Below are 12,204 nucleotides of genomic sequence, written 5' to 3' on the forward strand. Positions count from 1 at the left end.
ATTAATCAAATCACTGCTTGGGCCATTAGTTCTAGCCTCTTATTGGCTAACTCTCACATCTTGATTTAACCCATTTCTATTAATCTGTATATCGCCATGTGGCAGTGGCCTTCTGGGAAAGATTTAGCACATCTGTCTTTGGTGGCTCCATGGCGGCTCTCTGACTCTGCCTTCTTCCTCCCAGCATTCAGTTCTCTTTTCCACACCTACCTAAGTTCTGCCCTATCAAAAGGCCAAGGCAGTTTCTTTATTCATTAACCAATGAAAGCAACACAAGAATAAAAGAGCCTCCTACACCAGGATGAGAAGGGATGGAAGGTTAGAGAGGGTGTTAAGGAGGAGTTGAGGGGGGATGATTATGTTCAAAATATATTGAGTGAAATTCTCAAAGAGTTAAAATGTATATTGTGTACACATCCACACACACATATACATACATATACACACACATGTTGATTAAGACTAGTTGGAAAAAATTTAAGCTGAGACTAGTGGCACACGCCTTTAATCCCAGCACTCAAAAAGCAGAGGCAGGCAGATCTCTGTGAGTTCAAGGGCAGTGTGGTCTACAGAATGAGTTCCAGGATAGCCAGGGCTACACAGAAAAACCTTGTCTTGAAAAAGCAAAAAAATAAAACAAAAAATTTTAATGCTGTGCCAGCTTAATAGCAAAGCAAGTTATTAAAAATGAGGGAGGCACTACATAATATTTAAAGAGTCATTTCTCTCAGATGACATGGCAAGCCCGAAAGTATAATCTTCTAAAAAACAATAGCCAAATAACTGAGGCAAAAACTGTTGGAATTGAAGCTTGATGTAGTATGTGCTTATAGTCCTAGCACTGGGTGGCTAGAGCAGGCAGACCCCTACTCCCAGGAATTCAGGACCAACTTGGATGACTGTATTAGTTACTGTCTTGTTGCTGTGAAGAAGCAACAAAAGCAATTTTAAAAAGGGAATATTTGTTTCTCCATCTCAGGGGATACAATCTATCATGGCAGGGAGGATAGGGTGGGAGGAGTAGGGTGGTTGGCCTCATTATGTCTCATACAGGAGCAGAAAGTGATGAATGAATGCTGCTGCCCAGCCCATGAAATGGTATCACCCACATTTAAGATAGGTTTTCCCACTTCCTTCCTAATCTAGATAATACATCACAGATACACCCAGAGATTTGTTTCCATGGTGATTCTATCCCATCAGGTTGACAGTCAAAAGTTAAATATCAGAAGTATAGCAAAATGTTTCATAAACAAATACAAGGGGCTGGGGAAAAGACTTAGTCAAAAAAATGTTTGCTGAGGAGTTCAGTTCAGAGCCCCTACACCCACATACAAAGCTGGGTGTGGTGGACAGATGCACTGGTAGGTAAGAGCAGGGGAATCCTGAGGACTTGCTGGCTAGTTAGCCTAGCCAAATGCTGTACTCCAGGATCAGTGAAGAGACCATTTCTCAAAAAATGAAATGGAGAGGGGCTGGAGAGATGGCTCTACAGTTAAGGAACACTAGATGCTCTTCCAGAGCACCCACATAGCAGATTCACAACCATCTGCAACTCTAGTTCCAGAAGATCCAATGCCATCTCTGGTATCTGTGGGCACTACACAGAAGTAGTGCACAGGCATATGTGCAGACAAAATACCCAGACACATAAAACAAAGATAAAAGATAAAGCTAAAATTTACACACACACAAATACACAAATGGTGGAGAGCAATAGAGAAAGGTACTCTACTCAGAGTCAACCTGTCTTTTATATACACATACACTTGTCAACACACATGCTCTACAAATACCTGGGTACACACAAAATACTTCTAAAAAGAGAAAACAGTTGATAAACTCCAAGGAAAAATAGATGAATCTACTAGTACAGTTCAATGAGTCTATCAGAAATGTATAGAAAAAAAAACAGGGAAACTTAGTTGAACTCAACCGATAGCTGGATTGAATTAACATCTATTGATGTCTTTGTTGCACATCAGCAAATTCTCAAGCTGATAGGAGCATTCAGCAAGGAAGACCACATTTGGGACCATAAAACGCCTTCATAAATTTAAAGGAATAGGGATCATATGATGTCTGTTCTTAGACCACAGTAAGCTTGAGCTAGATGTTATAAATGAAATATAGCTAGAAAATCCCAAGACACATGGAGCATGTTTCTATGTAACATGAGTAAAGGAAGACATCTCAAGAGAAATATTTTGAACTGAATGAAGAAAGTGTATGGTACAATGAAAGCAGTGCTTTGGCTGGGGTGGGGGAGTGTTCTAGTACTGGGAATTAAGCTGAGGGCCTCTCACATGTTAGGCAGGTGTTCCACCGTTGAGCTGTGTCCACATGCCCCCATCTTAATTTGTTTGTTTTTATATTTCAAATCTTTGAGACAGTCTCGCTACCTTGCCCATGCTAGCTAGCCTCGTGATCCTTTTGCCCCAGCCTTCCATGTAGCTAGGAGTACAGACCTGTACCAACAGGATAAGTTCTTATAGGGAAATTTATAGTATTAAATATGTATTAAAAGGAAAGATGATCTAAGTTTAACCATCTGAGATTCTATCCTAAGAAACCAGAACAAGACTATATTAATGTGACAGTACACAGAAGAAATACTTTAGTTCCTTTCTTCATTCTCTCCAGAAAGGGGGGTTCTGCCCCCAAAACAGATCTCCTTGTGGATAGGAAAACAGTTACATTTTTATTTGTTAATTTAATACTTGTGTTAAATGTGACTTTATCTGATCTTAAGAGGTAATGATATTATACAGCATTTCTTTAAAAATCATGAAGTTAGTATATAAAGGAACATTGTATGATATTTCCTAAGTAGATTATAATGTGAAGTTTATGGATGATTTTTTTTTTCATAAAAGTAAATATCAGAAGTCAGCCAAATTGAGGAATTGAAATTTGTGCCTGGAGTGGTGGTCTAAGCCTTTAAACCCAGCACTCAAATGAAGCAGAGACAGGAGGATCTCTGCATTCAAGGTCAGCTTGGTCTTAATAGTGAGTTCCAGGACAGCCAGGACTACATAGAGAGACTCTGTCTCAAAAAAGGGGTGGGGTGGAGAGATGACTCAGCAGTTAAGAGCACTAGCTGTTCTTTCAGAGGACCTAGGCTCAATTCTTAGCACATACACATGGCAGCTCAGAACTGTCCAGACCAGTTCTAGAGATCCAACACCCTCACACAGGCTTATATACATACAACCAATCAATAAAATATTTAAAAATATATTTAAGAGAAGGAAAAGAAATTTGTGGAATTTTTTTCTTGAAAAATGCACTTGTATTTAGTGTTTAGAATTCTTAAACAGTTATAGGATTTCTTTTTCAACAGTGAGTTCTTTATACAATAATTTCTGAGTATATAATATATTAGGGTGCTGCTTTGTGGTTGTTGGTGACTATCTCACTAGCTGAATGATAGAGCTTGAAAATAATGGCATTTCCTCCCCTTTTAGTTGGTGCTTCCCGTGCTGCTGTTGATGCTGGCTTTGTTCCCAATGACATGCAAGTTGGTCAGACAGGAAAAATAGTAGCGCCAGTAAGTATTGCAATAAAATATGCCCCGCAGAGTTCTGTGGGGATCAGCACTGTGTGTATTTGTTGGACAATAATTTCAGTGATTTATATCTTACTCGATGATCCTATACAGCTAGCCATTATGATGGTGAATGTGTCCTTACAACGACTAGAGGTTTTTTGGTCTTATTAAAATGCTTAGCAGTTTTAAAATTAGGAATTATTTTGCAAAAAGATATAAAGCAGTATGAGGTCATAATGCATGTTATGTGTATGTGTTTGTATGTGTGGTGTGGTAGAGCTACTAGGACTCTGTACATGTTGGCAAATGCTATTCCACTGAGCTGCATCCCTAACTTAGTTTTTTATTGATTTTGAAATTTACATTGATAATGTTGTTCATAAAGTCTTTTAAGCATAAAAACAGGACAATTCGCCTATTTTAGTTAGACTTTTGTCATTAGAAACTACAAATGACAATTATAGTCTTGTATGATCCTGAGCACCTAGTTTAGTTCAATATTTTTATCTGTTTACATAAATTTCAGGACATTTTGATTTCTTCTGCTAGAATTTTCCTTTTTGCCAAGAGGATGAGACAAAAATTCCAGGCTGGGCAAAAGCTCCAACAGTCTTCTTGCTTTAGCTTCCCAAGTGCTGAGATTTCAGGCTTAAGCCACCACGCCTAGCCAGGCAGCATATTCTAAAAATCTTTGCAAAACCTTAAAGGGGAGATGTAGGAAAAGTTGAATCTTTTGCAATATCTCTTGACAATTCATATTTCCTAAGTAAAATCATTTTCAACTAGTTTACATTTATATTGCATGAGGAAAATATTTTTATGTTGAATCATGTTTACTAAACTCTCTTAGTACCCTAGTCTTTAAGATGATGACTTCAAAATAGTCATCCCTTTTTAAAATTTTTCATACAAAATATTTTGAACATGTTCCCTCTCTCCCAACACCTGCCAACTCTTTTTTTTGTCTAACTTTTTAAAATTGATATTTATTGAGCTCTACATTTTTCTCTGCTCTGCTCCCCGCCTCGCCCCTTCCTCCTCCAAACCCTCCCCCAATGTCTCCCTGCTCCCAATTTACTCAGGAGATCTTGTCTTTTTCTACTTCCCATGTAGATTAGATCTATGTTAGTCTCCCCTAGTGTCCTCATTGTTGTCTAAGTTCTCTGGGATTGTGGTTTGTAGGCTGGTTTTCTTTGCTTTATGTTTAAAAACCACCTATGAGTGAGTACATGTGATAGTTGTCTTTTTGTGTCTGGGTCACCTTGCTCAAAATAATGTTTTCTAGCTCCATCCATTTTCCTGCAAAATTGAAGATGTCGGGGGTTTTTTTGTTTGTTTTGTTTTATTTTTGCTGTGTAGTACTCCATTGGATAAATGTACCACATTTTCCTTATCCATTCTTCAGTTGAGGGGCATTTAGGTTGTTCTCAGGTTCTGGCTATGAAAAGCAAAGCTGCTATGAACATAGTTGAGCACATGTCCTTGTGGCACTATTGAGCATCCTTTGGATATATACCCAAAAGTGGTATTACTGGGTCTTGAGGAAGGTTGTTTCCTAATTTTCTGAGAAATTGCCGCAGTGATGTCCAGAAGGGTTGTACCAGCTTGCATTCCTACCAGCAATGCAGAAGTGTAGTTCTCTTATTTCTCTGTTCATTTTATTTTGTCTGATTGACCTGTCCAGTGGTAAGAGGGGAATGTGTGACATTTAATGAATTTTTTTTTAGTTTAATAAGGATTTATTTTTTAAGAGTTTTTTTATTTATATTTTATTGTTGAAAAAAAAATTCCCGCCTCCTCCCCATTTCCCTTCCCCTCTTCCCACACATTGCCCCCTCCCCCACTCCCCTCCCCCTCCCCCACTCTATTCCCCTTCCCTCTCGAGAATGAAGAGCAGTCCAGATTCCCTGCCCTGCGGGAAGTCCAAGGTCCTCCCACTTCTATCCAGGTCCAGGAGGGTGAGCATCCAAACAGGCTAGGCTCCCACAAAGCCAGTTCATGTATTAGGATCAAAACCTAGTGCCATTGTCCTTGGCTTCTCATCAGCCTTCATTGTCCACCATGTTCAGAAAGTTCGGTTTCATCCCATGCTTATTCAGTCCCAGTCCCGCTGGCCTTGGTGAGCTCCCAATAGATCAGTTCCACAGTCACAGTGGGTGGGTGCACCCCTCGTGGTCCTGACTTCCTTGCTCATGTTCTCCCTCCTTCTGCTCCTCATTTGGATCTTAAGAGCTTAGTCCGGTGCTCCTATTTGGTCTCTGTCTCTATCTCGATCCATTGCCAGATGAAGGTTCTAAGATGATATGCAAGATATTCATCAGTATGGCTATAGGATAGGGTCATTTCAGGTTCCCTCTCCTCAGTTGCCCAAGGTACTATCTGGGGACATCTCCCTGGACACCTGCGAGCCCCTCTAGAGTCAAGTCTCTTGCCAACCCTAAGGTGGCTCCCTTAATTAGGATATATATTTCTCTGCTCCCGTGTCCCACCCATCCCATTCCCCCATCCCATTCCATTCCCCCAAGCTCCCCCAATCCTCCTCTTCTCACGTTTCTCACCCCAATTCCCCTTAGCCCCATGCCACCTCACCCCCAAGTTCCCAGTTTTTGCCTGGCAATCTTGTCTACTTCCCATATCCAGGCGGATGACTATATGTTTTTCTTTGGGTTCACCTTCTTATTTAGCTTCTCTAGGATCACAAATTATATGCTCAATGTCCTTTATTTATGGCTAGAAACCAATTATGAGTGAGTACATCCCATATTTATCTTTTTGGGTCTGGGATACCTCACTCAGGATAGTGTTTTCTATTTCCATCCATTTGCATGCAAAATTCGCAAAGTCATTGTTTTTTACCACTGAGTAGTACTCTAATATGTATATATTCCACACTTTCTTCATCCATTCTTCCATTGAAGGGCATCTAGGTTTTTTCCAGGTTCTGGCTATTACAAATAATGCTACTATGAACATAGTTGTACAAATGCTTTTGTCATATGATAGGGCATCTCTTGGGTATATTCCCAAGAGTCGTATTACTGGATCTTGGGGTAGATTGATCCCGAATTTCCTGAGAACACCACACTGATTTCCAAAATGGTTGCACAAGTTTGCATTCCCACCAGCAATGGATGAGTGTGCCCCTTCCTCCACAACCTCTCCAGCAAAGGCTATCATTGGTGCTTTTGATTTTAGCCATTCTGACAGGTGTAAGATGGTATCTCAAAGTTGTTTTAATTTGCATTCCCTTGATTGCCAAGGAGGTTGAGCATGACCATAAGTGTCTTTTGGCCATTTGAATTTCTTCTGTTGAGAATTCTCTGTTCAGTTCAGTGTCCCATTTTTTAATTGGGTTAATTAGCATTTTAAAGTCTAGTTTCTTGAGTTCTTTATATATTTTGGAGATCAGACCTTTGTCTGTTGCAGGGTTGATAGAGATCTTCTCCCAGTCAGTGGGTTGCCTTTTTGTCTTAGTGACAGTGTCCTTTGCTTTAATGTATTTTTAAACTTTAGAAGTGTTTCTTTTACATATGAGGGTGCCCTTGTATTTGGGGCATAGATGTTCAGTATTGAGATTTCTTCCCGATGGGTTTTTCCCTGTGACTAATATGAAATGGCCTTCTTTGTCTCTTTTGACTGATTTTAGCTTGAAGTCAATTGTGTTAGACATTAGGGTAGCTACACCCGCTTGTTTCTTAGGTCCATTTGCTTGGTATATTTTTTCGCAACCCTTTACTCTGAGACAATGTCTGTCTTTGAGGTTGAGTTGTGTTTCTTGTATGCATAAGAAGGATGGATTCTGTTTTTGTATCCAGTCTGTTAGCCTGTGCCTTTTTATAGATGAGTTGAGTCCATTTACATTACAGGTTATTAATGACCAGCGATTGCTATCTCCTGTTAATTTAGTTTTCATTGTTGGTGATGTTAATTTGTGAGTTTTCCCCTTTGGGATTTGCTACTATGAGACCATCAATTGTCTGTGTTTTTGTTGGTGTAGCCATCTTCCTTGGGTTGGAGTTTTCCTTCTAGCATCTTGTGTAGGACTGGGTTTGTGGCTAAATATTGGTGAAATCTAGTTTTGTCATGGAATATCTTGTTTTGTCCTTCTATGATGATTGAAAGTTTTATTGGGAATAGTAGTCTGGCTGGCATCCAGGTCTCTTAATGTCTGCATAACGCTTGACCACGACCTTCTGGCTTTCATTGTCTCCAATGAGAAGTCAGGTGTAATTCTGATAGGTCTACCTTTATATGTTACTTGGCCTTTTTCCTTTGCAGCTCTTAATATTCTTCCTTTACTCTGTAGGTTTAGTGTTTTGATTATTATGTGACGATAGGACTTTTTTTTTTTTGGATCCAGTGTATTTGGTGTTCTGTAAGCTTCTTGTATCTTCATAGGCATATCTTTCTATAGGTTGGGAAAGTTTTCTTCTAAGATTTTATTAAATAAATTTTTGTGCCTTTGAGTTGAACTTCTTCTTCTATACCTATATTCTAAGAATTGGCCTTTTCATGGTGTCCCATATTTCCTGGATATTTTAAGTTAAGCTTTTGTTAGATTTAATGTCTTTAACTGATGAGTCTATTTTCTCTATTGTATCTTCAGCGTTTGAGATTCCCTCTTCCATCTCTTGTACACCTGCCAACTCTTTAAGGCTTATCTTTGAAGCTTATTTTGAAATATCTATTTTGTTCCTCTAAATTTGAATTATTTATCTTTTTATTGTCTCTTTCTGGAACTTCTTTATATAGTTTGTATACAAATTATTTTTCAGATATGTACTGTGAGTTTTTTTCCAATGCTAGGACTCTCCTATTTTTCTTTTGATGTCAGAATGAACATGAAAGTTCAATGAAGCAATCTTTCTTCTTCGGTTAATATATTTTGTGTTACTTAGCTTACTTGAAGTCAGTGAAGATCTCAGTACTGAATATAGGCACTAAAACTATTCATAAATTAAGTCAAAGCGCTGTGTGACTGACTTGCTTGTCATACCACATTAGTCTGGCTGTGGAAGTAGATTTATTGAGCAGATGAGCTGGAGCCTTCCATGACATTTAATTAGGTGTGGCACACATATTTTTTTGTGGAAATCTTGCGTGTACAGTTTTATGTGAGTAGACACATTCAGGCTTGAATTCATAAAAGATCAACAGCTTCCTAATCAAAACTATTTTATAAGAAATTCAGTGTATACCCTGAAGTAGCAGGCAGACTTACTGTGACAGAAAGGGGGCATTCATAGTTATTAAACAGGAGTGCAGGTAGTGGCTGGTGGCATCCATTCTTGTATTGGAAACAAGTTTCATATAACCAGCTTTATTCAGCATTAATCTTATAGAACTATTGAATTTTGCTCATAAGGAGAGTAAACATTAAATGCTTTGAAGACTTTAACATAGCTCATACAACTCTTCAGAGAATTCTAATGTATTAACTGTGTAGTTGAGCACTGTGTTAGTTCCTTTTCTTGTCGCTGCGATAAATACCAGACAAAAGCAGCTGAAAGAAGGGTGATTTTGGTTCTCAGTTTATGGGTACAGTCCATTGTAATGAGGAAGACATGACAAGAGCTTAATAAGATCACCCAGAATCCAGGCAGGAAACAGTGAATACTGATGCTCAGCTCACTTCTTTTCATTCTGCGGGGACCTTGGCATATGATAGTATCACCCATGTTCTGGATGGGTCTTCCTGCCCAGCTAAGCCTTTCTGGAAATATCCTCAAAAGTACTCACAGAGACGTGTTTTTGTCCAGTGGTGATTTTAAGTTGATAATGACGAGTGGCCACTACAGGCATAGATGTATATTTACACACACACACTCACACATCATGGTTCTAAAACCTTTTTTGGGAAACAATTTGCAAGTATAGAACAAAACATTTTGTGTGTGTGTGTGACCATTTAAGAGTAAGTTGCTGAGATGATGCCATTCCAGTCCTGCATACCCATAATGCCATCTATCAAATAAAAATATTAATATGAACACATAATGCCATGTAGTCATAAGACTCCATTTGAATTTTTCTTGCTACTTCATTAATGTCCTTTATAGCAAATGGTACTAGTTTAAAATCATCTTCATATATCTGTCATTCCTTCAGTCCTCATTTCTCAATCTTACTTCACATCATGAGGAACTTCAGGATTATAGGGCAACCTGTAGGGAGATGTTTCTTTCCCACTAGCCACACCTAAGTAGCCACACTGAGGCTTATGTTAATTTTAAATGCTCTGACAATAGCTCGAGCTTGCTACTAACTAGCTCTTACAACTTAAATTAACCCATTTCTAGTAATCTATGTGGCTTTACCTGTCCTCCAGCATGTCTTGCTCCCTCTGTGACTCCCGGCAGCTCCATTGACTCCGCCCTTCTTTCAGCATTCTCAGTTTGGCTGTCCCGCCTGTAGCAACTCTTAAATTACTGGCCATCTAGGTATTTTTCTTTTACAGTGTTTATTGAAATCTTTTACTTTTATTAATTGAATTGCTTGTTTCTGCTACTGATTTATGGAAGTTTTTAAAAGAAATTCGAGTAGTGAGTTTCTTGTTTACTTTCTCCAAGTCTATGGTGTGCCTATTTATTTTTCTAATATGATCTTTAGTTGAGGAACTTCTTTGATCTTTCTCATTTGCTGCAAGCGCTCATCATGAATGGAATTTCTATGCAGAGTCTTTAATTCTCCCTCATGGTTTTCTCTTCTCTGGAACACACTTCCAGCTAGTGTGGCAGTCACCTGTCTTCTGTGCATTTTCTTCCACCAGTAAGACCTCTGGTCTTTATTTAAAAAAGCCTCATTTCTGATTGGCCTGTGGAGAAATTGCAGATACCCCAGGTTAAAAGGGGAAAGTATGCTGGACTCATGTCTGCATACTTCCCTCCCCTACAGAATTTGGACTCCTCAAATTCTACCTGTCAGTGTTGATATCCAGCATTTAAACGGTTACTATCCATATTTGATCCTGGTTTATAGTTGTTTTAGCAGGATGATATGAGCTGATTCCTTAGGGCCATAAGGAGACCCAAGGCCCAGGATTTGAATGTATAATTGTTTTACTTTATGTGCTCACTGTGTAGAGTTGGGTTGTTATCACCCTAAATAATAGCTTTATTAATGTTACTTAATATTGCATTAGGTTTTTTTCAGCCATATCCTACTATTGGCAAGAATTACACTTGTAAACATCCAAAAACTCTGCACACCTCCACCGTTTGAGTTGTGTGCTATTGAATCCATCTCTACTAATACTAGTGCAGCACTCTTTGTTTTTAACAAAGCAATTTATTTATTCCTTTTTAATGGGGCCATTTTGCCTCTTTTGAACACTTCAAGGCTTATTTATTTTCTCATTTTTTTGTTAAAATATCCAGTATTTTGACTTATTAGCACTTGTAACAACTTTGAAAAGCATCACCACTGTTTTTTCTAATGGTAAGGAGCTAAAAGTTCCGTGCTTCAAGTAATGGAACATATAAAGTCAATTTTGTTGTCTGTACAAGAATAATTGGTTTGCTTTTTATTATTAATTTGAGAAAGTATATACTACCCAAAATAGACATTAAATTTAGTTACATGGCATTTTTGTCACTCACAATAATTTACACAGTGTGAAACAGTTCCCAGTATCCTTATGACCTCACAGTCTTGCAAGATGTAGATCCCTGCCCCCAATCAGAGGCCACTGGCTAGTTCACAGATTACTGTTGTGACAGTGATCACTTTCTATTTCTAATTAACTTTTGATATAAAAATATAATGCAATGTACATGTGTGTACATACATGCATAGATTTTTCTCGGTTTTACATTAAGTAAAGTAGGTTTTTGCTCCTAAATACCTCGGTGCATGATTTTTTCAGACTGAAATAGTCTCATCTGAAGTACAGTTACATTTATTTTTTTCTATATTTATTACTTTGTGCATGCGGTCCATTTGTATACTTAAGTATCAGGAGTCTTCCTCTATTATTCTCCACCTTATTTTTTAAATTTATTTAGTTTATGGGTGTGGGTGTTTTGCCTGTATTATGTATGTGTACCACATGCACGCCTGGTGCTACAGAGGCCAGAAGATGGCATTGGATCTCCTCAGACTGGAGTTACAGATTGTTGTGAGCTGTCACATGGATGTGGAGAATGAATCTGGGTCCTCCAGAAGTGCAGCTAGTGCTCTTAACTGCTGTGCTGTCTCCAGCTCCAGCTCTAGTACAGTTGTATTTCATACTCCAATTTTGTTTGTGTTTTTATTCTAATTTTCTGTATTTTAAAGATTTGTTTATGTATTTTGTATGTATGGGATCTTTGGAAGAGCAGCCAGTGCCTTTAACTGATGGACCATCTCTCTAGCCCCCAATTTTCAGTGTTTTAACATTCCAATTTTATCATTTATCTTCACATTCATTACTAATTCTGATCCCCCAGAACAGAATCTACTTTTGGGTCAAGTCATACATCCATTGTTGTGCTTCTTTTGTTTTTTTTTGAGACAGGGTTTTTCTGTGTTTTTCAGGGTTTTTCCTGGCTGTCCCGGAACTCACTTTATAGACAGGTTGGCCTCGCCTGCCTCTGCCTGCTGAGTGCTGGGATTAAAGGTGTGCACCACCACCGCTCGGTCCATTGCTGTGCCTCTTTAGTCGTTGGTTTATTGGT

General features: G+C 38.6%; 1 protein-coding gene across 1 annotated transcript in view; it reads left to right on the forward strand.

Annotated features, from left to right (window-relative positions):
• Etfa (electron transfer flavoprotein subunit alpha) overlaps window positions 1–12,204 on the forward strand; it is a 60,384-nt gene that overhangs the window by 25,127 nt on the left and 23,053 nt on the right. The window contains exon 9 of the mRNA XM_075965841.1: window positions 3,468–3,550. Coding sequence (XP_075821956.1) covers window positions 3,468–3,550 — 83 coding nt within the window. The remainder of the gene's footprint in view (window positions 1–3,467; window positions 3,551–12,204) is intronic.

This window comes from Microtus pennsylvanicus, chromosome 3 (assembly GCF_037038515.1).
Source record: "Microtus pennsylvanicus isolate mMicPen1 chromosome 3, mMicPen1.hap1, whole genome shotgun sequence".
NCBI lineage: Eukaryota > Metazoa > Chordata > Mammalia > Rodentia > Cricetidae > Microtus > Microtus pennsylvanicus.